This window comes from Pungitius pungitius, chromosome 17, assembly GCF_949316345.1.
Source record: "Pungitius pungitius chromosome 17, fPunPun2.1, whole genome shotgun sequence".
NCBI classification, from domain to species: domain Eukaryota; kingdom Metazoa; phylum Chordata; class Actinopteri; order Perciformes; family Gasterosteidae; genus Pungitius; species Pungitius pungitius.
The window spans coordinates 1,405,775-1,429,863 of record NC_084916.1 but is presented as its reverse complement, the minus strand read 5'-3'; the positions used below and the strand labels follow the sequence as shown (position 1 = coordinate 1,429,863).

Genomic DNA, 24,089 nt, shown 5'->3' with positions numbered 1-24,089 from the left:
ATTGACCCCCTTGTGGTTGTGGTCATTCACACTTTCATTTGATTGGCTTTTGACCCCCGAGTGTCCGGTCGGTACCCCGAGTGATTGACACATGCTTTGGTCTGGAATCAGGTTCCTGCCACGGATTGCAAAATGTTTGCTATAATCTACTAAGTGCACTTGTGAAAGGTAAATACATCATATTTATTGTGCATGTTGCAAAAAGCTCACGTACTGCTGGTTTGTTTGCAACACATGTACAAACCCACTCTTTTTTTAGCTGTAGATGTAGAAATAATCTATACCGGCGTATCACTTTTGAATTTGAGCCTTCAGCTGATTGTGTGTGTGTGTGTTTGTGTGTTTACTCGTATGATAATCATGCCCACTTGTTTTGAACATGTTGGATTGAGCTGTTATTTTTGGTTGGTTTGCTGCCTGCCACCACTTGTCTGCATCATTTGGCCCAGAACAATAGCCTGCAGAAGGCTGGTTGACACAGAGTTCTTGTTCCATTCTGCTCTGCTGGTGTTTGATCGGCAGGGAGAAAGGTGGCGTTTCTGTGAGAGCTGCCTTTCACTCACAACTTTCATCTTAGCCACTGGCTGCTTCTTGTGTGCTGTGGGAATAATTGCTTTCTTTTCTAAGGAGCCAGGCTGCAGTTAATTTCCTCTGTGGAATCCAATTAATGCCTATATATATATATATTTATTAATCACCAAGTGTCATTTCTCTTGTTTACTTACATTTCGGTACGCTGCTCATTAGCATCTCTCCTGCTGCTTCAATTCTATTCTCCCTTTTACCTTCTATGTTGCATTATGTGGGAATCGTACAACTTGATGCCTCAAAGCAAAGTATTTATTTAGAAAAGACACTAATTGGCATTTAAAGGGTTTTCTGTACAAACAACAAACCCAATGAGCCATTGAATTACTGTTTTAGAGCAATTCTTTTTCAATAACAAATCAAAACATTGTGGGGCCCCAAACAAAACTTGTCATCTTCAGAGGTTGTTCAGCAATTTAATGCGCGTTTCTGCTTTTTAAAATATAATAATGGGGCCAAAAATATTTTTATCTTGTCAGAACAGACAAACAAGAGCCCATCACTAGAGTGCTATTTCTCAGGTAACATTTGGTCCAGTCGGGTGCTGTGTCTGTATTAAATGATGTTTTTATCTTATCGTATTTACTAATTAAAAAAAATCATTTGAAATGGCACACTGAGGACTAACTACAAATGTCAGGACTAACTACAAAGGTCCACGGTCCAACTGGTTTTTGATCATCATTATAAATAAAACATATATTTTTACTTATTTTTATACTATCTAAAATGAAAGAGTATAGTGATATTTTTTTAGGGCCGAGCTACAGTATATTTCTATTTTACACGAGGCACACGTAGACTCACGCTGCTTTATCTTCCTGTCTGGGATTTCTTCCGTACCGTCGGGGTGGACTGACTTAAAATGCAATGATAGATGGCACGATACATACAGAAGTCGCCATGAATAATAGATAATACCTGTATTTTGCTGTATTGGCTCGCAGGCGGATGGAGATGGACACCCGGTGAGAGCAGGATCTCAGAGTGTGGCTTTGATCCGCTGCCTAAAATGACTGTATTATCCCACTGTTAGAGAGGAGGACTGAAAGGAGCAGATGCTTTGGCTGCTGTGTGTGTGTACGTGGAGTACTTGCTCCCATGGTTCCACTCTTGTGTGAGTGGCGGGCACAACATATTCATTAGAGTGGCTGTTTTCACAGAGAAAGGAAATGAATTGATGTTTAAAGGTCAGGAAAGACATGAGCAGGGAAGAGGAGCCGTCAACTGATGAGGTGACTGAGGGTGAAATGAGAAAGCGTGGCATAAAAATAGAAGTAACAGAATCAGTGACAGAAGGAAATTGAAAGAAATTAGTTAGAGGAGAATTAAATGCCATAGAAAGAAATACATCATGAATCGAATCAAAGATCTTTTAAATTTAATTTGGAATAAAAAAAAAAAACAACTGAATGAAAATCAAGTTCATAACTTTGAAGAAAGATGGGGAAAATGGGTGGTGGGGTCTACAATATTACCTTTTTATGGTTTTATGGTGTGTGTGTGTGTGTGTGTGTGTGTGTGTGTGTGTGTGTGTGTGTGTGTGTGTGTGTGTGTGTGTGTGTGTGTGTGTGTGTGTGTGTGTGTGTGTGTGTGTGTGTGTGTGTGTGTGTGTGTGTGTGTGTGTGTGTGTGTGTGTGTGTGTGTGTGTGGACTAGCCGTGGACAGCCTGAGGAGAGCTGGCTCACAGACGGGTCTCCTTGAGGAGACGATGGTTGTACGGTTACGTTCAGGACACCTTGTATTCCCGTGACCTGATGGCCTTCACGGCAGCACTCCTTCATCGCATAAAGGCCTTGTGACTTAGCTAACTGCACCCCTTTGTTTTGCCTAGTATCTTTGAGTGACAACCCATTTTGCTACCTCATTATACATGGCGTAATTAGCACTTAAGCAAGAGTGGGTGGTGCTTGCTGGATCTCCTACACCGGGCCGCCTGTCATTTGTTGACAGAGAAACAAAGAACTTTTCTCTTTCCCGGTAATTAAATTGTTTGCGTGGCACGGCCCTCCATCACACCTGGCACCTAAATATGGATTGCCTCGCACCGCACTATCCGTCTCCAATTTTGCTCCCTCTATTGTGATCAATAAGAGATGAAATATCTGTCAGGCTCAATTACACCGGGGCTCCTCCTCTCCCGGTTCGGTCTGGTCACAGAGAGACCTGTAGAGGAAACATTGAGTCCAGAGTAAGAGAGGTCTCAGCCTCGTATCAGCGCAGACCTGTCAGTGAATCCATACCTGTATTGATCTATTGTCAATCCCAGCGTACCGACCCGGGCCGCTGGTCAATGCCACACAGACACTCAGTCAGACAAAGAGCCATTCATGGAGCCGTCTGCTCTCACACGGCTCGGCTTCAATAATGAAGTCATTACGTCTCTTTTACCTACTCTTGTCCTTGTTCATTCACTCTCTTTGTTCCTCTCCGCTCAAGCCAACAGCCCTGTTGGATTTCCAAACCAAACTGTCCTCCTTTTGCACTTCCTCCTCAGATGAACATTTATTTATTCCTGAACACATCAATGCCGGATCTCTAGCAATGTCCTCCCTGGAATGTGCAGCACTCCTCCCTCCCTGTTTGTCAAAACAGGAAATCCAGGAGAGTACAGTTTCTGATGCCCTTGGTGAAAGTGCTCCAGCTCTTATATTCCTAATACTGGTCCCGCTTTGTTTTCTCTGTTTGTCTCTCTGTAGCCCCATCTCTGATCAGCGAACTACGAGCAGAGAAGATCGAGCAGAAGAGCATAACGCTGGTGTGGAGGGAGCCTTCTTACCCAAATAGCAGCCGCGCGGAGTACGAGGTCAAATATTACGAGAAGGTACATCCACTGGTTCATCAGACTCCGTTCCTATCACTGCTTTTCACTGCCGTTATTTTTTTAATTCTCTCTAACCAAGTCTTCTAAATACAGTCTCACTTACATTACATATTCTTGAACAAATGTCTCATTTAGCACAGTTAGATTAAAGCGATTGATCAAAGTAAATGAGCAAGTCGCTCTTAAATAAAGTCTCCTTTATGAATTGGGGTCTTTTTTGTGTTTGGTAAAGTGGGAGGAAACTTGCCATAAGTAACCATAGGTTTTTGACTTTGGGGTGTTTCCCTCTAGGTTTACAACCTACACACGTGCACGTGTCCGTGTATACGTGCACGTGTGCAGGGCGCCCCACTTGTTCAATGGTAGGGGAAACACTGAGATCCAACAACGCTGTATTTATTGAAAAGGGTTTGGATTATATGAGTCAGAGGCCCATTGGAACCCAATTAAAAAAATAGCATAATTTAGTGTTTTTTAGTTTAAACACCATGAATAGAAGTCCAAAATAAGAAAATGCAAGGTATTCAAATGTTTATTTTGAATTTAAATGACGTTGTCGTAGTTTTTTCATATTTTATATAGCTGTCAAATATTAAAATCAGCAACTGACTTCCTAGAGCTATTATTCGGGTTCCATTTATGGCGACGCACAGATTTCCAAACGATCTTTTTGTTCCCTTTTGCTTATGTTAATTATCAGCCCATCACGAGTGAGGTTTAATGTAGCACTGATACATGAAACTTTTAAGGAAAATGGAAGGTGCTATTTTTACAAACCCTCCCATGAGATTAAATAATTACTGAGAAACTGCAAAAAAGTCCCGTGTTATTTAATTGAGTTCAATGTCATTATGTAAAACTCTTGAGTCCACATTACTGCCACGTTTCCTTTTATTTTTATAGATAACTACTGTGCGTTCAGCGGCCTCGCTGCGCTCCGTTGACGTGGCACTTGGTCAGATTGCGTCCACAAGCCGTGGTCTTCACAGTGAATCCGTCATGCACGTAAACCACAGCTGTCACGCTCGCACTTCTACGTTTTCATACGTTGTATTTTCTTACAACGCCAGGCCTTTTGAGTGTGTCACACTCGGGCATTATCACACCTCCCCCTCTTCTCTATACATCACCATATTTAATAAAGCCCCGCGATTTAGACGAGAAGAGAGGAGAGATAACAAGAGGTATCCACCAGAGCAGTCTGACAATAATGAGGGGGCCTGTGTGATAACTGAGGGAGAGAAAAGGTTAGAAAGGGTATTAGCGACAGATGACTTGGTGGAACGAAGCTTGTACGAGCAGAGCGATGGAGAGAAATGAAATGTAGAAGCTAGATGGAGGCGAGAGGCAGAACGAGGGGAGGCGGATGAATGGAGGGAGGGAGAGAGAGAGAGAGAGAGAGAGAGTAAAGGCTAGGTGGAGAATAACCGAGAGTGAGACAGGAAAATTGGTGACAGGCCATGAAATGAAAAGGCAATACAACGACACTGCAGCAAAGTGCCCATTAAAGTATGAAACACTGCTTTGCTTAGTAAGTGTATAGCTTTTCTCTTCCTTCTTTTTTTATCAGTTATTCATGGAACCACGTATACTGATATTTCTGAAATCCCTTGCTAAACATTCAACGACATGTTTTAATCTGAATCACACACGTCTGCAACGGCAGTGATGACAACTAACGATGATTCATCCTCCGTTTATTAGAACTTGGTCCCAAAGTGTCTCTCTGACTGTTGTTTTCCTCCCACTAATAGTCTCCTCTCCATCCTCACCTGTCCGTCTCTTCTCCGTTTCATGTACTTTATTCACTTCATTTAGCTCCGTGTAAAGTAGCTGCCGTTCACTTTCTCTCTGACGTTTGTTCTGCTTTCTTCGTGCCGTGATTTTCCTGAAGCAATGACGAAAGAATCATTGTGTGCACGCTTGAAAAATAAATCTGATTTATCATCAGAGCTCGTTGTGAGCGATGTTTTTTCGACGTGCAGAGGAATGATGCGCCAAGACAGCAGCGACCCAAACACAGCAGACCGGTAGTGGAGTAATAACGTCACCGATTCTCCGACCCCAGCGTGTCCGCTTGTGTGAGTGAGTCATTCTCACAGAGAGAACCAACGAGCCCCCTTGTTTGATTAATGTTCTAATCCCTCTAGTGAGCCGTGCTTTGACTGCAGTCTGTTTTTCTTTACTTTTCTATTGTGTTAGGCTTCAACCAAAGACGTCTCAACTCCTGACAAACTTTCTCAATCTCTGTTTCCGGCTTTTTATAAGTGAAACATTACCAAAGGCTCTCAGCAGTACATGCCATGCCATGGAAATGAACAAGGCCTCACACAAATGGATTCCACCTACTCGTCTCCCTCCTCCTCCCGTGCTCACCCCCCCCCCCCGCGTCTCCTGCTCTGTTGTTCCCTCTGCCTCTCACTGCACTTTCTGTCCCTGCAGGAACAAAAGGACCAGAGTTATTCTACGGTGAAGACGGCCGCCACGCGGATCTGCGTCAACAACCTCAAGCCTGGCACCACATACGTCTTCCTCATCCGCCCTTTCTCCACGCCGGCCCCCTCCTCTCCCCTGTCCTCCTCCCCTCTGTCATCCTCCTCGGCGTCCTCTTCCGCCAATTCCTCCTCCTCCTCCTCCTCCTCCTCTCCGCCGCCCATCGACTACGGGGCGTACAGCGCTCCCCTGGAGCTGCAGACACTTGGCGAGTGTGAGTAGCCCGCTTTACGCCCCCGCCCTCCCTTCTCCGCCTCACTTTCTCTTCACTCCCTCCACCCAATGCCGCCGGGCGGTTTGGCGTGTGGGGATTTTGTGTGGCGGAGGCACCTGGCCAGCCCACACAATAACGCTTGCTGCTACACAGAGAGAGAGGGGGTGGGGGGGGGGAACGAGACGGTCTGAGATTATGTGTGAGGACGCAAGACTTTAGCGAGGAGCTGTGAAATGGTTGTTTTTTGTGTCCCTCGTACCACCTCAGGGTCCGGTTGGGACTCTCTGTGTGTGTTTGTTTGTGTGTGTTAGTGGGTTTCAAACCTTGTACTGCACATGAATCCTTTGTTTGAAATGTTTTAGTTACCCAGGAAAGGGATTTGTTCACTGTGTAACTCGCCCAGAACACTATCTTGGCCAAGGACCAACTCTACCAAAGATTATTTATTCATTTTTAAAAGTAGAGTCTCTCATTTCTTTCTTTGGCCTCAGGGTGAGGAGTCTTTTGTTGCAGGATAACTTTTTCGTTACCATATTCAGTTTGCTTCATTCCCCTCAGGCTGGATCAAAAGTCAAATGAGCGATGACCTCTAACAGCCGCGTGGAAAACAGAAGCACGCAAAGCGATCCAAAACGATACTCATGATACAATCACTTGATTGGAACGTGTGATTGTCAAGTGAATAACACATTCATTTAGAAAATAAAAAAAGGATGTTTCTTAGTAAGCCTTTAGACAGATCCATGTGCAGTAATATGAAAGGAATGCTGTGTGGTGTCCCAGGACAGCATAGCCGTGCTGATCCAGTTAAAAATGAGAATACTTAAATATATATTGCTGTTTTAAATAATAGATGACACGGTTCACAAAAATAATTCTAAAACAACTGACAAACTTGCAAAACTACCATCTGCTGATGAAGATTATTTAAATAGTATTACTACAACAGTATAACTTGCAGAACTACATGTTGGCTTATATTAATGTATACTTCCTGTTCCTTTGAATCTTTAGTGAAGCACAGTGTGTATAAATGCTGTTCAAACTGCATTATGGAAGGTTCAAGGTTATTATGACTGTGAATGAGTATGTGTGTGGTTGCGTGTGTAAGGAGCTGTGTGACTATGCAGTAAATGAACATGTGTGCAGTGATTGCCGGTGTTTTGATGCTCTGATGCGTGCGGCTCTTCCCCAGCTAGCTGTTGCTCACGTGTGTAATCAGTGGGTTTGCTCACTTCCAGTGGCGCTGGCGTCCAGCGAACAGAGTCCCGTGGTCATCATCGTGGTGGTGTCCGTGGCCGCCCTGATCGTGCTGCTCTCCATGGGACTCGGCCTGCTCATCTGGAGGAGGTAGATGCTTGACCACATACGTAAAAGCATGCCTTATCCACTGTGCACTTCATTCATTCTGTCAGCTTGTAATTCCCTCCACACGCGTTACCCAAACACACACACGGACTCGTGGACTCAAACACGTATCCAGTCAACTGTCACATGATACCCCGTTATAATCCAGATTACAGTAATCCAGTGACAGTTGGAAATCCCTCTGTGAAAGGAATCTGCAGAGAATGGCTGAAATGACACGATAACACTTGTGGTTTAATATGCAGCATAAAGAAGTAGCGTCTGCGTTTGGGAGCAACGTTGCCAGGGTCAGAGCCTTCTTTGATCATTTTCCTGGCGAGGAGTTCACAGTTCATTGCTGTCTAATTAGTTCTCGCATAGATGAGTAGAAATTGTGAAACAGCAGAGGGGATCAAAGCGAGGTTAACGCAGTGTCACTTGCGTAACAGCTGACGCCTGGTTTACTCCGACCAAAGTGTTCCTCTTTCAAAACCCGTTTGTGTTTCTTACAATTAGAGTGGACAGCGATAATTCAGTATTTCTCTCTGTGGAGGATGAGAGACGACTAAAGCATTTCACTTCATGCAAATTGTTGGAGTTGCATTTCACCACCATGTCCTCCTCTATTAATGTGACCTAATTCTTTAACATGGTGTTAACAACTCTTTTAATTGGAAGGGTTTTGTGGTTGAAGTTACCGGTTGAGACTGCTGCAGGAAGAGTGAGAAGGTTCACTTTTTTTTTTCAGTGCATTTTATAACTAGATTGCATGAATTGTATCTCAGTAGAACCTTTAGAAAAAGTGAATCTATCACAACCGAGGCAATTTCGGCTGCTGCTTAAAGCTGGTTTGTTACATAACAAGTAATCAAGTAATGGAAGAGTAAACTTCTACACCTCCTCATGGCTTTAGAAGATCTGTGGGCCGTTTAGCTGCATTTTGCTTCCATCTTTGAAATGTTTTGCGTGTACAGTTGCTGGCTAGAGCCCGGAAACACTGCACGTCCTCCTAAAGGGCTCACAGTAAGTCTACAAAGAAAACAGCAGGCAACGTCTAATAGGGACATTGGGGTTAGACTTCTTTCGGTTAGCAGCATTGGCTGTGGGGACGTTTAAACATTTACCCATGTCACACGTGTCCGATAATCAAAAGCCTTCTTTTCCCTTTTGTAGGTATTTGCTTCACGTATCACAGCAGCACATTGTCTTTGAGGTTTATGATCTCGATAAACCAAAAGACACAAACGTTAAATCAATTGGCATTTAGCGTAACATCAGGCGCATTAATGCATGGTTTATTGTCTTTTATTGTTTTTTTGCAGAGTATATATTGCATGTTTTATTCAGCTGTGCAGATAAGCGGGGTGGGAGGGCATTTCGGCTTCCCGTTCCAACCACTTTGCTCTCTGACTCCTGTCCAATTCTATATTCTGCCAGCTCGCTTCTCACAGACGCCCACACGGACACACACACTAGCGCAGTATGTGGTGTGCACATACGTGAGGAGCACATATCTCTTACTCCCCCACAAGGCCAGAAAGCATTTTCTTTCTTTTTTTTCCCCATTTCCTTTGGCTGGCATTCAACAGATATCTGTCCAGGGAGATTTTTTGGAAGCATTTGTTTGCATAGTTTGAGTGCATTCTTTTGTTCTATCCTCTACACACAATACACACACACACACACACACACACGTGCAGCAATCTGCATTTGAGCCAACTCAAATCCCCATGAAGCAAAGCAGGCGATTTCACGGGTGCACCTACCTTCTTCTATAAAGACGGGATAGTGATAAAGAGACCAGAAACGGATTCAACATGAATACAAGCGGTGCGATGGTGGAGTCAACCGGGTGGAGAAATTGGTTCTTTTCACCACCAGGATCCCCTTACAAACTGCTGCTGTCAGTCAAGCATCTGCAGAAGAATAGAAGGGATAGATGTACACGTGTGCAGCACTGAAAAAACAGCATTGCAGTAGGACTCCACAGAATATGCAAAACTGTGCGTACTCTCAGCACACACACACACACACACGTATGAATAACAATGCTTATCTTTTCTCTCTTTTATTTCCATCACTGAATTCACTGAAAGCGCTCCGCGTTGTTCATCCCTGCTGGACCATTAACTTGCTCGTCGTGTTTTTGCATAGAGAGACAAAGAAGGAATGGCTTGATGGCTCAATTACCATGCTGTGGCGTTCGCAAAGACAGCCGGCTCCCGGTCACAGCTGGAGGGGTCTGGGTTACATCGATCGGCCCTGCTCACGCAGCCACATGCAAATCAGTCCTTCAGCACAGGCGTCGAGGCGGGGACGCGGGCGGTCGCACACACATTCGCACCGATGGCGGCCACACTTCATCCGACAAGCGTGCCCATTTGTCTCACTGTTGATGGAAGGTTTGCTCTTTGTCTTTTTTGAAGCATTGTTCTCCCCGTTGTCCAAAAACACACAAGCGTCATGTGTTTTCCACATAAAGGTGAGAGACAAACCTCATCCTATTCGGAGCAGTATTGGCAGCCATCTTTTTCAGATTTGCTACTTCAACTGTGGCCTCAGTACTCACTTCTTGGGGGGGGGAAGATTTGGGGAATAGTTATTGAAGTACAACCCCGTCTAGAAGGCACCGGCCTGAGCCTTGAAATGAAACAGCGTTGATGGATTTTGAAGAAAAATGTAATTGCGATGGCGATCATTATCACTTTTGCGATTCGATTTCCAACATTAGAAGGAATTATGATTTCTATGTCATTATTCTTATTTTGATTGAAAAATAAATATACATTTTAATGTGTTTTTTTTCACATTTAGATTAAATGTGCAGCCCTCATGTTTTAAAGATTTGTTCTGATGAATCTGGTTTCAGAGATTCGCTCCAAATCAAGAGAAACAACACCTTTGTAAATATGATGTTGTGTCTTGTAGAAGTTCCTCGCCCTTGCTGCTCTGTTGCTACAGCTGCCACGCGCAAGGTAGAATAATATTGCGAATAAATATAGAGGAAAGTTTTGATGGGACAAAAAAAAGAGTACTTTATTAAAAGGGGATCTATGAAGTTCACCAATCTTCCATGTATTTGGCCGTACACACCTTTCTGCTGGCATAATCCGTCACCTTCATGCTCACATATCATTCCATTTCCGCTGTGTCACCTCGTAAGCATTTTATTTGCAGAACAGCACTTTCTTTTAGAGGAGAGTTTGTGTGTAGTGAAAAGCATGCGGCGAGTATAGGCTTCATCTACATGACATCAGTTCCTTTTTTCTGCCCTAATGTTCCCGAGCGAGTGGGTCCTTGTCTGTACTTGACAGATACAGTGAATAAGTAGAAACGATGCTAATTCAAAAAAAAAAAGACTGAAACTATGATGACAATTCAAAGATTTAACATTCGATCAGACGCATCTGACGCTGACAGAACTTGGCCAGACTCTTCCGTGTTTTGGCGTCTGCACATTTTTTCCGGCCATCTGGTTTCTTCAGAAATGTGAAACTCAAAATGGTTCCGGAATTCTTGGCAAAAAAATATAAATTTGGGAAGCAAATGTAATGAAGTGATGAATAAAACTGCAGAATATATTTTCAAAACAGAGAATTAATGTTTTCATAGTTTTTCCCGCATGTTTATTTTTTTTTGCCAGCAGCCATGATTCAGTTTGAGAGAAACGAATCATCAATCCAAAAATGTGTTGATTGACAATCTTTTTCAAGAAATGAGAAGAGCCACAATTGACATCGGCCCCCCCCCCCCCCACCCCTCCTCTCCCTTGTTTTTTTCCCAGCAGCGTCTGCTCGAGCTCCTCCAATGTAACTCCTGCTAGCGTGGTGCTGCTTTCGACCTCCTTCTCCACTCTTCCTCCTCCTCCTCCTCTTCTTTCTCCTCTTCCTCCCTTCACACAGCTGATGCCCAGGTACACTGGCATGCCTGCCCTCCCCTCTTGCCCACTCCACCCCCATCCAGACCGATCCTCTGCTCTTTACATTTCCTCCCCGTTGTCTTTACATTTCTTCTCCGCCTCTTGTGTTTCTTCCTCAATCTTTCCTACTACCAGGTGAATGATAATAGGCCAAACCCAGTGCCCCTTTTCCTAGCCTTTTTCCCAAGGTGTTTGTTTAGTTCCACATTTACATCCACATCTGTCCTCAGTACTGTGCTCCACAGCAGAATGAGTCTTTTGGATAAATACCCAAAAAGAAGCAGCCCTCCAGTAAAGACCGGCTTTGCATCTGCTTTTTCAATTCTGTCACATCTGTGACATTCAAAAGGCAAAGTGGAATCAAGTCAGGCAACTTTTACTCCATGCAGCCCTGTCAATTATCTTTTTTTCATCTTTATTTCCTTTCACCGAGGCTTAGCTGCCTGCCTGTCTCCACGCATCCTTCCTTTCATTAGGATTGTTCCCTTAAATCTACTACCCCTCCACTTCTGCATGCTGTTCCATTTCATGTAACTCAGCCCTTGCCTCCTTCGCCTCGAGCGTCCATCCTTTCCATAAACTCCTTACTGCCACCCATTCCTTCTTCCTTTCCTGCTTCTTTTTCTGCACCTCTCTTTGTACTCCATGGTCTATTCTGTGTGCCTCTACTATGTCTTCTTCCTTGCAAACCCTTCGGCCCAGTTATTAGGATGTGTCTCGACTTCCTCGCATCTCCTCTCAGTGCTTCACCTCAATCCTCTTGTCGTGTTAACCATTTGGTCGCTTACTCGGTTGCATCTTGTTTCTCCTGGTACATGCCTTTCGTCCTTATCCCCCCCCACTCCCTCCTCTCCCTAACCGCTGTGCTCTCTTATCTATTTATTCTTGTCTCCTCTACCCTGTCTGGTATCTCCTGCCCTAAGGATCTGTGCTGCATGTGTCTGCTGGTGTGTTTTGACAGACAGGGTCCTGACCTTGTCTCCAGACCCTGTTGCTGCACAGTCTGAGGGATGTGTCAGCCCATCACGTCCACCAATGCAAACACTCACATGCAACAACCCCCCCCCTCCGATACATACAACATACTATCATTTGAACGCGAGCAGTCGTGCACACGTGTGCATAACCCCATGTGCTTTTAACCTGCATGTGCATACCCGTAAAGAACCAGGAGCACACGCATGAAGCTGTGCACTGCGCTCCCTTTGATCCTTTTTCTCAGACACAGACACACACGTACACACACTTCTCCGAGGACACAAGCGTAGACAACCTCAACTATTGACTCTGCCATGCACAAAGAGTGCCCCCCCCAATGTCATCAATCATAGCTCATTTAGCAGACTGTCCCAGTCTACAATCCCTGAAACATTAGCCGCCACAATTATTTATGTTATGCTGTCACTTCCTCATATGATGCTTGCAATTATAAACACACCGGGGCATTTCTATATTGAATGGAAGTGAGGGGGGGGGGGGCACATATTAAAGGGTTTGTGGGACCCTGTCAACGTTAAGCATTTCCTACATTGTGGTGACTTTTAATTTGTCCAAAAGAAAACACAAAATGTAATGGTTCTCCCCTGGGTTCATGTCTTCGTATTTAATGCTATCCCTGAGTTAGCACGCGTGTTGGCATTTTGCTCTTCTGTCATCTTTTTTATCATTCTGGGGAAGAAATATTTTGAAATGTGTTTGTAGCATCTATTCAACGGATCGATTATACGATAAAAAAATCAAATTAATTCATGGAAATCCTAATAATACAATAATATAATAATATATAATTATATATATTATTATATTATATAATATAAGAAAAAAATCACAATAAAAATTGAAAAATAATTTGAAATGCTTTTGCAAATACTATCATATTACTGATACAGACAATCGTATTTACAACTGTGGTAGGCTCTTGTCCCCACGCTCCCTACCATCAATCACACCCATGCAAACCCAACATGAATCCTATCATAAACCTCTAGTGCAGGGGTCCCCACGGACCACGTGGTACCGGGTCGCAGCCCCTCGGCCCGCTTTCAATTCCTCGGCTGCAGCCCGGTTGCTTCCATCCGTCTCTCTAATCCAAGTGAGCGTGCTGTCCGTCCATCGCTTGTTAATCTCAAGCGGGGTGCGTTTTTGGGGATTGTTTGCGAGCTCTAAGCCAAAGAACCATCGGCAGTCAGATCATAGAAAGCTCTTTCCTCTTTAGACCCCATGTGGTGGTGAGGGATGAGAGATAACAGTGTGCACGTGCCTGTAGAAAGCATGTTTGTTCATCTTTTTTTAAAACCTCCATCAGGGTGAAACATCAGCGGCGTATGAATCCGCTGCCTATCGGTGTGTCTCTGTGACTCGCTCGCTCTGATCAGGCAGGATTTTCACTTATTGCGGCTGTTCATCAGCTCCTCTGCATCAGAATGCTTCTCCATCTCCAGGGTCAATATCGTGTCCTCTCACCTCAGTGTTTTGCACATTCCATATAATCTGTCGCTTTGCAACATCAACAACATCTGATGCTTTTATTTATTTGTGTTCCAACTGGGGGGGGGGGGGGGGAAACACTGTTTGATGCCTTTCTTTGTTTTTTCTTTTCAGACAATGCGGCTACAGCAAAGCCTCTCAGGAGGGAGACGAGGAACTTTACTTCCAGTGTAAGTGACAGCGCTGATCACTCTATTACCGGGTAACTCAGTGGGTGTTTTTGTCCACATTTTGAGGACGGAGGGTGGGGGAGGGGGTAGAATGTGTCAAACTATTCTTTATATTCCCCATTCCCATGTGTCGGAATGCATCTCAACACACACATTCGGTTGCATTTCACGTTGACTTTAAGGCATTAAGAAGCACCACAGCATTCATTCTTAATTCTGAGTGCGTGCAGAACTCCATTAGGGTGTGTGTGTGTGTGTGTGTGTGTGTGTGTGTGTGTGCGCGTGCAGCAGTTTGATGGGGAGAGATTGAAACCTGGAGGAGGGGAGAAGCCGGGTTAAAGCTCCAGAACAAGGCAGGCAGCAGCAGAGATTGCGCCTCCAAAACAGACGTTAAATGTTGTTGTGTGTGTTCTCTTGTCTGTATGTGTTTTTTTTTAACTCTCCTCCCAAAGCTCCCAATAGGCTTTTCTGTTTAACAGCGACAGAATGCAGGCGATTTGACATCTCTCTTCCTGTTTGTGTGTCAGTGTGCGTGTTTGGGGAGGTGGGGGGGGGGGGGGGGGGGCTCATAGCGTGCTCATTTTTCGTTGTTTAATCTCCCAGCATGCTGGGCCCTCTGGAGAGGTTTGGAGCACTATGCTTGATGAATAATGAGCCGAAGCCATGCGGTTGGGAATTAAATCTGCCCAAACAAAGACATGTCAACAGCTGACGAGCACGCAATATACACAGAAACACACACACACACACACACACACACACACACACACATACAAATGCAATTTCATTTTTGGCCTGCTTTTCAAACACAGCTACACCTTTTTTTTATAGGACACGGACACTTACATAAATTGGCACAAAGACATGTTTTTTGTGTCTCTATATCCAACACACGGTCTCTAAAGTCCATTTGCTGCCCCCTGACTCAGGACTCTCTGCCATGGAGAGGTAGTGGTATCCCTGTAAGCAATGATTTAACAAAGACTTCTCTTCCCATCTGTTCGCCGGCAAGTACCCTTAAAAACTCAACCCTCGACCGTATATTAATGTGTAAAGGTGTGAGAGTGAATGAGTGTGTGAGAGCAATAGAGTAGAGGAAGGAAGAAAGGGAAGAGGAGAGAGCCAAGGGCACAGCAACGGGTAGAGAGCTGCAGTCTAAAGAGGTGAGTTGGCAGGGGAACATCATAAGTGACACCGCTCATAACGTTGGTTTTATGTCGGAGTGTGTGACCTAGAAACATGGAAGAACGGATCAAGACTCATCCGCGATCCAGATTAATAGACCACATTTATTTATCAGCCCGTTTGAATGGAGAAAGATAGCGAGGCCCGATGGAGGCCTTTTGTGTGGAATGAAAATCTATGAGGGCTGGAAACACTCGCTCCGTGGCCCACTGACGATTCTGAAGCCAAGCGTGAATGTGCTTTAGTTTCCCCTCAATCGCTCATGACAGGGACACCGCTAACCCTGAAGCTAATCAGCCACCGAGCCAACGAAGCGCCCGCCTGTGTGTCATTGGTGTATCTGAACGTTTGTAGCATATTGCTCATCTATATGAGACGTAGAGAACCCCATCGTGTGTGTGTGTGTGTGTGTGTGTGGCTCAGTGTTTGTGAAACATTTGACAAAAAATACTTTTTGATCCTTCACTCAGCCCAGGCCTTAAATAGAAAAGGTTTAATTTGCCCCATAGTTAACATTTGCCTTCATTTCTGTGTGTGAGTGTGTGTGCTCAAACATACTGTATCTCTGAGTGTGTTTGTACTCGCCAGCCAGCAGACCTGTGTGTGTGTGTGTGTTGGATCAATAAGTTGTTATGAGGCAGCCACTATGTGCCTCAAGTCGATCCAGAGCTGTAATCACATTTCGGCCCCGCTTTTGGGAAAATTACGAGCCCTTTTCTAGGAAGAATATCCTTAACATGCAGTAATCAAGGCCAAAGGCCATCTGATGGAGAACTGTAGTGACCGGTGGATTGTTATTGGTCGATTTGCTGGCAAGTTTATTTTGTAGTTGTTAGTGCACGGCGTTTGGCGGTTGATAAAGAAAACCAGTGGCGGATGGCGGGATCAGGTGCTTTTGTTCTGTTGTGCAGTCAAACAGTCGCGGTCGATCTCAGTTGCAGCTTTGAATGTCAGCTCAATGATGCTTGAGGAGATTCTGTTGAGGTTATGAAAGACTTTAGCAATCATTTAAACATTTTTCTCTTCCTTTTAAGGGTTGGATAAGGTAATGAAAGACTTTTTAGAATTTGACCTCATGGTTTGTATTTTGACTGATATTAAAACGTGATGTTGTGTATTAACATGTTATAGCCCACACTGCATCACTGTTGTATATTTATTATTAGGACATCCACCAGATGTCACATGATGGATGAAGGACGTAGAGTAGTGCTGTCTTTGAAGATGTTAGTTCTAGGAAGCCCAAGTAACAAACTCTAACACCATGAGCCAAGCAGCAAGCCTACTACCAGTGTCATGGCATCCTCTGCATTTTACTTTCTACGAAGAACGTCCACATTTTTTGCCTGAAGATCATATTGTGTTTGTGTGTGCCTGTTATTTGTCATGTGTGTGCGTGTGTGTTTAGTGAGATAACATGTTGAAGAAAGCAGGAACAGACAAAAAGCCTTGTGGAGGAGCCCTGTGATCTGACTAAAGCTGCGTGGAGGGAACCCAAAGTCAGATTTGAGCACTAAAAGCCTTTCATCTGGGTTTTTCTCTCCCTCTGGAGATGTGCAAGGTCAAAACTTACAGAAGCAGAGAATTAGCCAAGTTGTGAAGACACAAACACAAGCATTTTGTATTTAATGAATAAAGACCAAAAATCAGCTACCAGCAGTGCAATTTTAATATTTTGCAATGCTGTGTATAACCACAGATAAATGACTCAACGTGTCAAACTGAGCCTGCGCTCACAGCCGTGATTTGACAGCAGAAACCGATATCTCAAAAGTCAGTGGTTACCCCGAGATATTGATCCCAGTCTCTGGATGAAAAGAACACGGACTTGTTCCTTGACAACATTTTGGGGCTTGTGTTCAATGATCATATGGAGAGAAATGCTTTGTTCGGGGACACCGCCATGTCAATTTGTTCACCGACTGCAGCCTCGATAAAGAAAAAAAGAAATGCAGTGCTTTGTGTTGATCAAGTTTAACGGTATCTCAGTGTGATTGTATCTGAGGGAGGCTCCTTTCATCTGCTTTGTGCATCACATGGACGTTTCACCAATGGGACTAGCGCTGACTTTAATCTTTGGATGTGTTTTTCTTTTTGCAGACAAGCATGTGGAGCCCACATTATGGGTTGCTGTCTTGTCGATGTCGTGCCCCACCGCTCTGTGACTCGTATTCCTCTTCGCCCCTGATTGGACTGTGATCTTTGCCTTGTCCCGTGTACGCTCCACGGCTCTTTCGGCACAGATGTCACAGTTTGAAGCAAAGTTTTGTTTGCCCCAATGAGGTCAAGTTAAACTAGTTACCTGAGGTGGGCTGCATTTCAAGACCTAGTAGGTGATGGGGTGGCAATAATGCACATCACTTGGGTTTTGGAGGGGCACCGATGTTCGAGCCAAACGTTGCCTCGCCAGTGCAATTCATTATTTGAGAGTAATGCCTCATAATGCATGTTTGTGTGTTGCAGTTAAGATCCCCACCCGAAGGACCTACATCGACCCGGAGACCTGCGATGACCTGCTGCAGGCTGTGCACGCCTTTGCCAAAGAGCTGGACAACTCCAGCATTAAGATAGAGAGAATTGTGCACACAGGTACGTGATTGTTCTTCACACATTAACAACGCACAAATGTTGCACATTTAAGCTCTTTGTTAGCACCTCCCTGCCCATCAAATCCTACAGTGTCTCGGAGTGACACAGAAGCCATTTCACTCCGGTTTAATTGGACTAGCAGTGCTACTTGAAATGAGTAAAATGATCAAGGGTAACATGGCACATTTTTCCTTAGAATTTACAGCAGGACATGGCCACCACAATGGGTTTAGAAAGATAAAATAAATATTAGTGCTCCTTTTTCTTTAACGGAAGCAAAATCATTTCAAGCAATTCCACTGTAAAACTCTGGAGAGGCCAAGGTAGTGATCAGAGTAAAGGCCATTGACTCCAACTCAACCTGCCTTCAGACAAATTGGAGAAACCAATTCACCTCTTTCAGAATCAAGCTCCATGTCATGGAGGCCACACTCTATGTCTCTCCTGCACCCTGACCCCATCTTTGATCTCCCTTTGATCCCTTTGCAATTCATGTCCCTCTCCGTTTATAGTGTCTTTTCATTTGTGTCATCCCTCTTGTATTTCTCCATGTGATTCTGGTCCAACTTGACCCCCCCGAACCACCCGCTATTCATTCCTCCTCCCTTTCCTTTGATCTTTGCACAGGTATTACTCCACATCATCACTGTGACCTGCAATACTGTGCCATTCCTTGGTTTCTCATCAATCGATAGAGGGATCGTGACCCCAGCTTGTCCGTTCCCCCCCTACAGGCGACTTTGGGGAAGTATGCCGCGGCTGCCTGAAGCTCCCCAGTAAGAGAGAGCTGCCAGTGGCCATAAAGACATTGCGGGCCGGCTGCTCCGAAAAACAGCGGCGCTCTTTTCTCAGCGAGGCCGGCATCCTGGGGCAGTTCGACCACGCCAACATCATCCGGCTGGAGGGCGTCATCACCACCGGTAAGGGGGCCGGTGACGCACATCGAGCAGAAAGCGAGAGGCAGCTTGGTGAGGAAGGCAAGCGGGGGAAGATGAAAAGAAGCGCAGAAGGGGTCAAGTCCCAGGTATCCACGGATCAAAGGAGGAATGGGATAGTTTGACCACTTCCACTCTTATAAAGGGGGTTCATGACCTCCATTAGTGAGGAGGAAGGGAAGGGGGGGGAGAGGGAAGTCAGGCTGTAGGGGAGCAGGACGGGAACCATTTGAGTATCACTGGAGACGAGGGGATACACTTCAATATCACACGCGTGGAGGGGGTCAGCGCTCGCAGCATAGAGGGCGGGGGGGATGGAAAAGAAGAACAAGGTTGAATAGCAGAGAGTAGAGATTCCATAGGACATCCGCATCTGAGCCATATCGAGGCCCAATTTTGACTGACATGTAGCAATTGAGGTCCTAGAGTGAAAACAGGGTGGAAGGAGAAGTAGGACGGAGGGGAAAAGAAAAACGTTAAAGGAGGAGACAGAGGGGGAGACATCAGAGACGGATAAGACGAGGTACAGGTTAATGGGAATGGCAGGTGAAGGGAGAAGATTTAAAGAGTTTGTGAAGTTTCTGTTACTGCCGCAGTGATGCGTTTGTGTGTGTGTGTATGTGTGTCTGTGTCTGCGCGCACATGTGTGTGTGTGTGTGCGTGCACGTATGTGTGTGCACGTATGTGTGTGTGTGTGAGGGGCACGGTGCCGAGCACTCTGTGCTCAGTAGGATGGCAGCAGATGTGCAGGGTACAGTAATTGGTGCTAGAGACCCAGCGGGCCACTGAGATCCTCTCTTAACTCTTCCACTATCACATGCGCAAACACTAGCATATGTACAGACACACACAGTCATTTATAGACAAGTCACGTGCACACTCTCTCACACACATAGAAAGGCGGTCCTGTATGCTCACTTTCTCTTTCACTATCATTGACACTCACACACACTCACACACACACACACACACACACCGCATACTGTTAGAGTACAAACCACCTGCTTTAGATCACTTACCCCTCCCTTCATCATTCTCAATGAGCCCTCTTCCATCCCCTCCACCACATTGAGCCCCCCCGCAGACAGCCTCCTAATGCAGTTTCTCATCCTCTTGCCATAATTCAGGGCCACGTGAATCATCGGTTTGTTCTCAGAATTTTGAGGGACACTTATGTCATTTGCAATTTTCTCTAAAATCATTAAAAGTTACTTACTATTGCACAGTTTTAATTGGTTACTGCAAAATATTTGATCACAAATGAATAGTGAGTGCTAATGACAACTGTTTTACGTACGTTTTACAGCAACAGGTATTTAGATTTAAAAGTACAAATAGCACAATGTGAAAGGTGTCCTGCTTTGCAGGTCTTAGTAGTTCAGATCATTATCAACTTTATTTAGATAAAGTGCCAGGCCATAAGTTAAGATAAGATCGCCTCCATCCAGTCCATCAAAATTGTAAATAATAACAGTAGTAAAGCAAATGTACCAAATGACTTTCCTCCACTGATTATATGATATAGCAATACAGTGATTTGATACCTTCCAGGAGTATTTTAACATCTCAGGGAGCAGACTCTCTCAACCCTCGGCGTGAGAAGCTACCGAGCTGTTAATCCGATCCAATGCGGCTGCTACCTCAGCGCATAGCGGTAAAGATCAGGGTCCACTAGGTAGCTTTGTTAAGTATGATTGGCTGTGACGGTGTTCGTCCTCTTCTCAGAACGTGGCGATATTTCCTCCTCATGGGGATATTTCAATTTCCTTCAGCTCCTCCGACAGCCTGACGGACCGCACACCCGACGTAGTTTTGCCACCTGTGTTTGAAGCAGAAGAGGAAAGTATTTGAATTCAGTTTCCGACTTACAAGTGTGTTAGACATTGTCTGAATTTGTAGGCGGAAGCAGAAAGCATTTTTTTACTCGACTTCCCCTCTCTGTCAGACAATCAGTTTTCCTCCCTCTGCATTTCTGTTACACATCATCTAAAACACAAAGCTTTTTAGCAGGTGATCACCTGACACAAACTATATCATTCTTTTAAGTAGCTCCTTCTATTTGTCATTTCCACCCACACACGGTTGAACCCTCTGAATCGCATGAATGACGTGATTGGCTGACCCACATCGCACACGTTGTTTCCAAATGGCATCCTGAAAGCCTGGGATCTGGCAAACCATCAATTGTGGATGTACCAATGCCAAGTCATGATATTTTGCAATGTGCCTCCATAAACCGGCACTGATTGCTTATCGTATATCATTCTTAGCGCTTTACATATCCATAAAGGTTTATTTTACTCTCTCAAGCTCCCATAATCCACTCCCCCTTTCTCCATGTTTCCTCTCCACTCCAACTGCTGCCGTCTCATTTTCCTCTTCTGTGCACTTCATAGCACGGCTGGATCTCTGCCATCTGTGTGTGTGTGTGTGTGTGCGAATGGATGGTGTGCGAGTGAGTGTTTGAGGGTTGTTAAACTTTGAGACAGCCAGGGCATCACACTGGTTCTTCTGGCTTCACCACAGTTCACTGGGTGAAGAATTGCCTTGCACACTGGCTGACTAGACTTACTCTGCTGCCCCCCCTGGTTCTCTGTCTCTATTGCCTTACCTCGATTTCACATACTCATCTGCCCTCCTGTCTTTCTGCAGGTAACACCATGATGATCATAGTGGAGAGCATGACAAACGGGGCCTTAGATTCCTTCCTTAGGGTGAGTTTTGTGCGATTAAATGCACATATGCAGACGTATTTGCTCTTGGTCTAATAACAGAATTAAGCCCTGTCATTCTCGTCCGTTTCGGAGCTATTTCACAAACAAGGCCTTTTGCTCTAATGATCCTATATTCCCTATTATTACAATGCAGTCCTGGGGCAGCTGTGCTTATTGCAGTAATAAGGAAATGTACCATAATTACCGGCACAAATAGAGTGATTCTGCTGTAAGCCTCTGTAAACTGTTATTGTGCCCCTCTGCTCTGTGAACCACTGCGGCGTGGTTTATAATGATATGAATTAATAGCCTGTTTGTTTTTATTCTCCATATAAAGGGATTTAGCCCAGTGAGCGCATCATTGTGCCGTAGTAACAGATGTGTGGCTCGGATCGTTGTATACACACTGTTACTCTCCTCTCGTCCTTTTCCATTCACTTCCTTCCTGTCTTCCTTCCCTTTTCCGTCTCCTCGCTCACTTCTCTTTTGCCACACAAAACCCTCAGAAACACGAAGGCCAGTTGAGCGTCATGCAGCTGATGGATATGCTGACCGGTGTGGCCTCGGGGATGAAGTACCTCACCGATATGGGCTTCATCCACAAACGGCTGGCCGCACACAAGGTAAGGGAGCAGGTTTGGAAGGGGGGGGGGGGGGGGGTCAGATAGGGTCTTTGACAATCACTTGGCTGTAGCTTTTTGTTACTGCAATATGCAACCATGAAAAAGAAGAGACAATACTGTTGTGAATCCTTTTGTCACATGTGGGTGTCGCTGTGTTTACCTGATGGAACTGCAAACGCAGGGGATAAACACTCAATTGTCCACTGATCAGGTGCTGGTTAACTCTAACCTGGGCTGCAAGGTGTCCGGCTTCAGACCTCTTCAGGAGGACAAGATAGAGGCCATCTACACCTCACTGGTAAGAACACAATGGCATCCCATAATAAACACTATTATAATGGGTCATACTCAGCTTGTATGAAGGATCATAGAGCGACATTTAAAACGAATGATAATAAGAATACAATGCATTACTATGACCAGCAATAAGCAGGTATTATGACATATGACCTAATAAGTCAAACAGGAAATATTTTAGAATTTGCTATGGCCAATGTTAATTATGTTAAGTATTAGGGATATTCATGAGTTACTTTAACTGGGATTATACCGTAAAACGTTTTTTTCGATTAAATGACCATCCAAGTGGCACGAAGCCTCAAGTTCACACAGGCAGTGGTAATATTTTGATATTTGAATATGAGCCTCGGACGAAGTCAGGTTAAGTTCATACGAGTTCAGTTCAGTTTGTATAAGCTCTCAGGAACGCTAAAACATATTGAGCTGCTTCCACTCAAGGTGAACCCATTCTTTTGATCTCCTGAAAATGTGTTCAAAAGCTTCTCAAAGAATATTAAAGCTTAAGTGCTACGAACTCTGCACACCCGTTCACGCGCTGCTCTCCTGCTGCAGCACGGAGGGAAGAGCGTGGTGCTGTGGACCGCTCCCGAGGCCATCCAGTACCACCGCTTCTCCTCGGCCTCAGATGTCTGGAGCTTCGGCATTGTCATGTGGGAGGTCATGTCCTATGGAGAGAGACCCTACTGGGATATGGGCAACCAGGACGTGAGTGTGTGTGTGGGCATCTGTGAGAGAAAAGCTTAGAGATAGGAGGGTGCTTTTCCATTAATATCCCCAGTCATGTCCTTTATATTCTCCCCTCCCTTCCTTTTTTCATAGAATATCTGCACTTTAACAGTCTCCCTCCCTCTTTCACCCCCCTCTATCAATGAACTCTGTATTCATGCCCAGCTTGGATCTTATTAAAAGTAGGCCAGGAAGCCACAGTACCTCTGAAAGCTTTTGCCGAGCCAAGTCCCCCTCTTTTAAGTCCGTATCAGCTCCGTGACCAATCCTGTTTTCTCTTAAGGACGCATTGAACCCCTTCTAGTGCCCCCCCCCTTCCCCTCCTGTCCCATAAAGCCATCCTGGAAAGAAATCTTCATTCAAGTACATCTAAAGGGTGGAGGAGATTGACCAGTCGACAGGTCCCTGTAGATCGTTTGTGTCCTTCACAAAACAAAAAGGTGTTTTTTCTGCTTAAGAGGCAACACGGCACATTATTCATTGACTTTTTTTTTCTTGTTAAGCCGACAACACGCAGGGCAGCAAAGGGATGATTTTTAAGGGTAATTATGCTAATATCCTCTCAAATTGCTGGCATGATGAAAGAAGGCCTCCTCTTCATGCAGGCAAGAGCATAGTTCAAAATCAGTGGATTATGAGCAGGTTTCTTTTTTGCAGTTTAAATTTGATACGTTTGTTTTTTTTCCCCCACTGGCGCCCTTTCCCCAAGCAGAAACTTTCCTCTCAGCCCGGGTTCATATTATCAAACTTCCCAATTGTGAGGCCAAAGGTCAACATTGTAGAGCGCTGGGGATATTAATCCACTTTAAACTGCTACATTATATCTTAACGGAATTGTTGCTCGGGCGGTCCACCTGTGATCCGTGGTGCCCTTTACCTCCCCGCTTTGATTAAATGGAAAATGTCAAATGCTGAAAATCCTTTTATGAACGCTCTTTAGTGAGATAGGAGCTTAAGGGGCTGAGGCGCTTGGCT

The 24,089-nt window shown here is 44.8% G+C and overlaps 1 protein-coding gene across 3 annotated transcripts in view; it reads left to right on the top strand.

Moving 5' to 3' along the window:
- Positions 1 to 24,089, top strand: part of LOC119219154 (ephrin type-A receptor 7) — a 112,046-nt gene that overhangs the window by 86,448 nt on the left and 1,509 nt on the right. Inside the window, exons 6-16 of one of the 3 annotated variants that reach the window (XM_037474085.2) lie at positions 3,288 to 3,412; positions 5,855 to 6,119; positions 7,361 to 7,469; positions 11,254 to 11,379; positions 13,987 to 14,042; positions 17,691 to 17,816; positions 18,551 to 18,736; positions 21,404 to 21,465; positions 21,972 to 22,088; positions 22,300 to 22,386; positions 22,941 to 23,093. In XM_037474085.2, the coding sequence (XP_037329982.2) occupies positions 3,288 to 3,412; positions 5,855 to 6,119; positions 7,361 to 7,469; positions 11,254 to 11,379; positions 13,987 to 14,042; positions 17,691 to 17,816; positions 18,551 to 18,736; positions 21,404 to 21,465; positions 21,972 to 22,088; positions 22,300 to 22,386; positions 22,941 to 23,093 (1,412 nt within the window). Of the gene's footprint in view, positions 1 to 3,287; positions 3,413 to 5,854; positions 6,120 to 7,360; positions 7,470 to 11,250; positions 11,380 to 13,986; positions 14,043 to 17,690; positions 17,817 to 18,550; positions 18,737 to 21,403; positions 21,466 to 21,971; positions 22,089 to 22,299; positions 22,387 to 22,940; positions 23,094 to 24,089 lie in introns of all 3 variants that reach the window. The other 2 variants (XM_037474084.2, XM_037474086.2) reach the window with 2 other exon arrangements.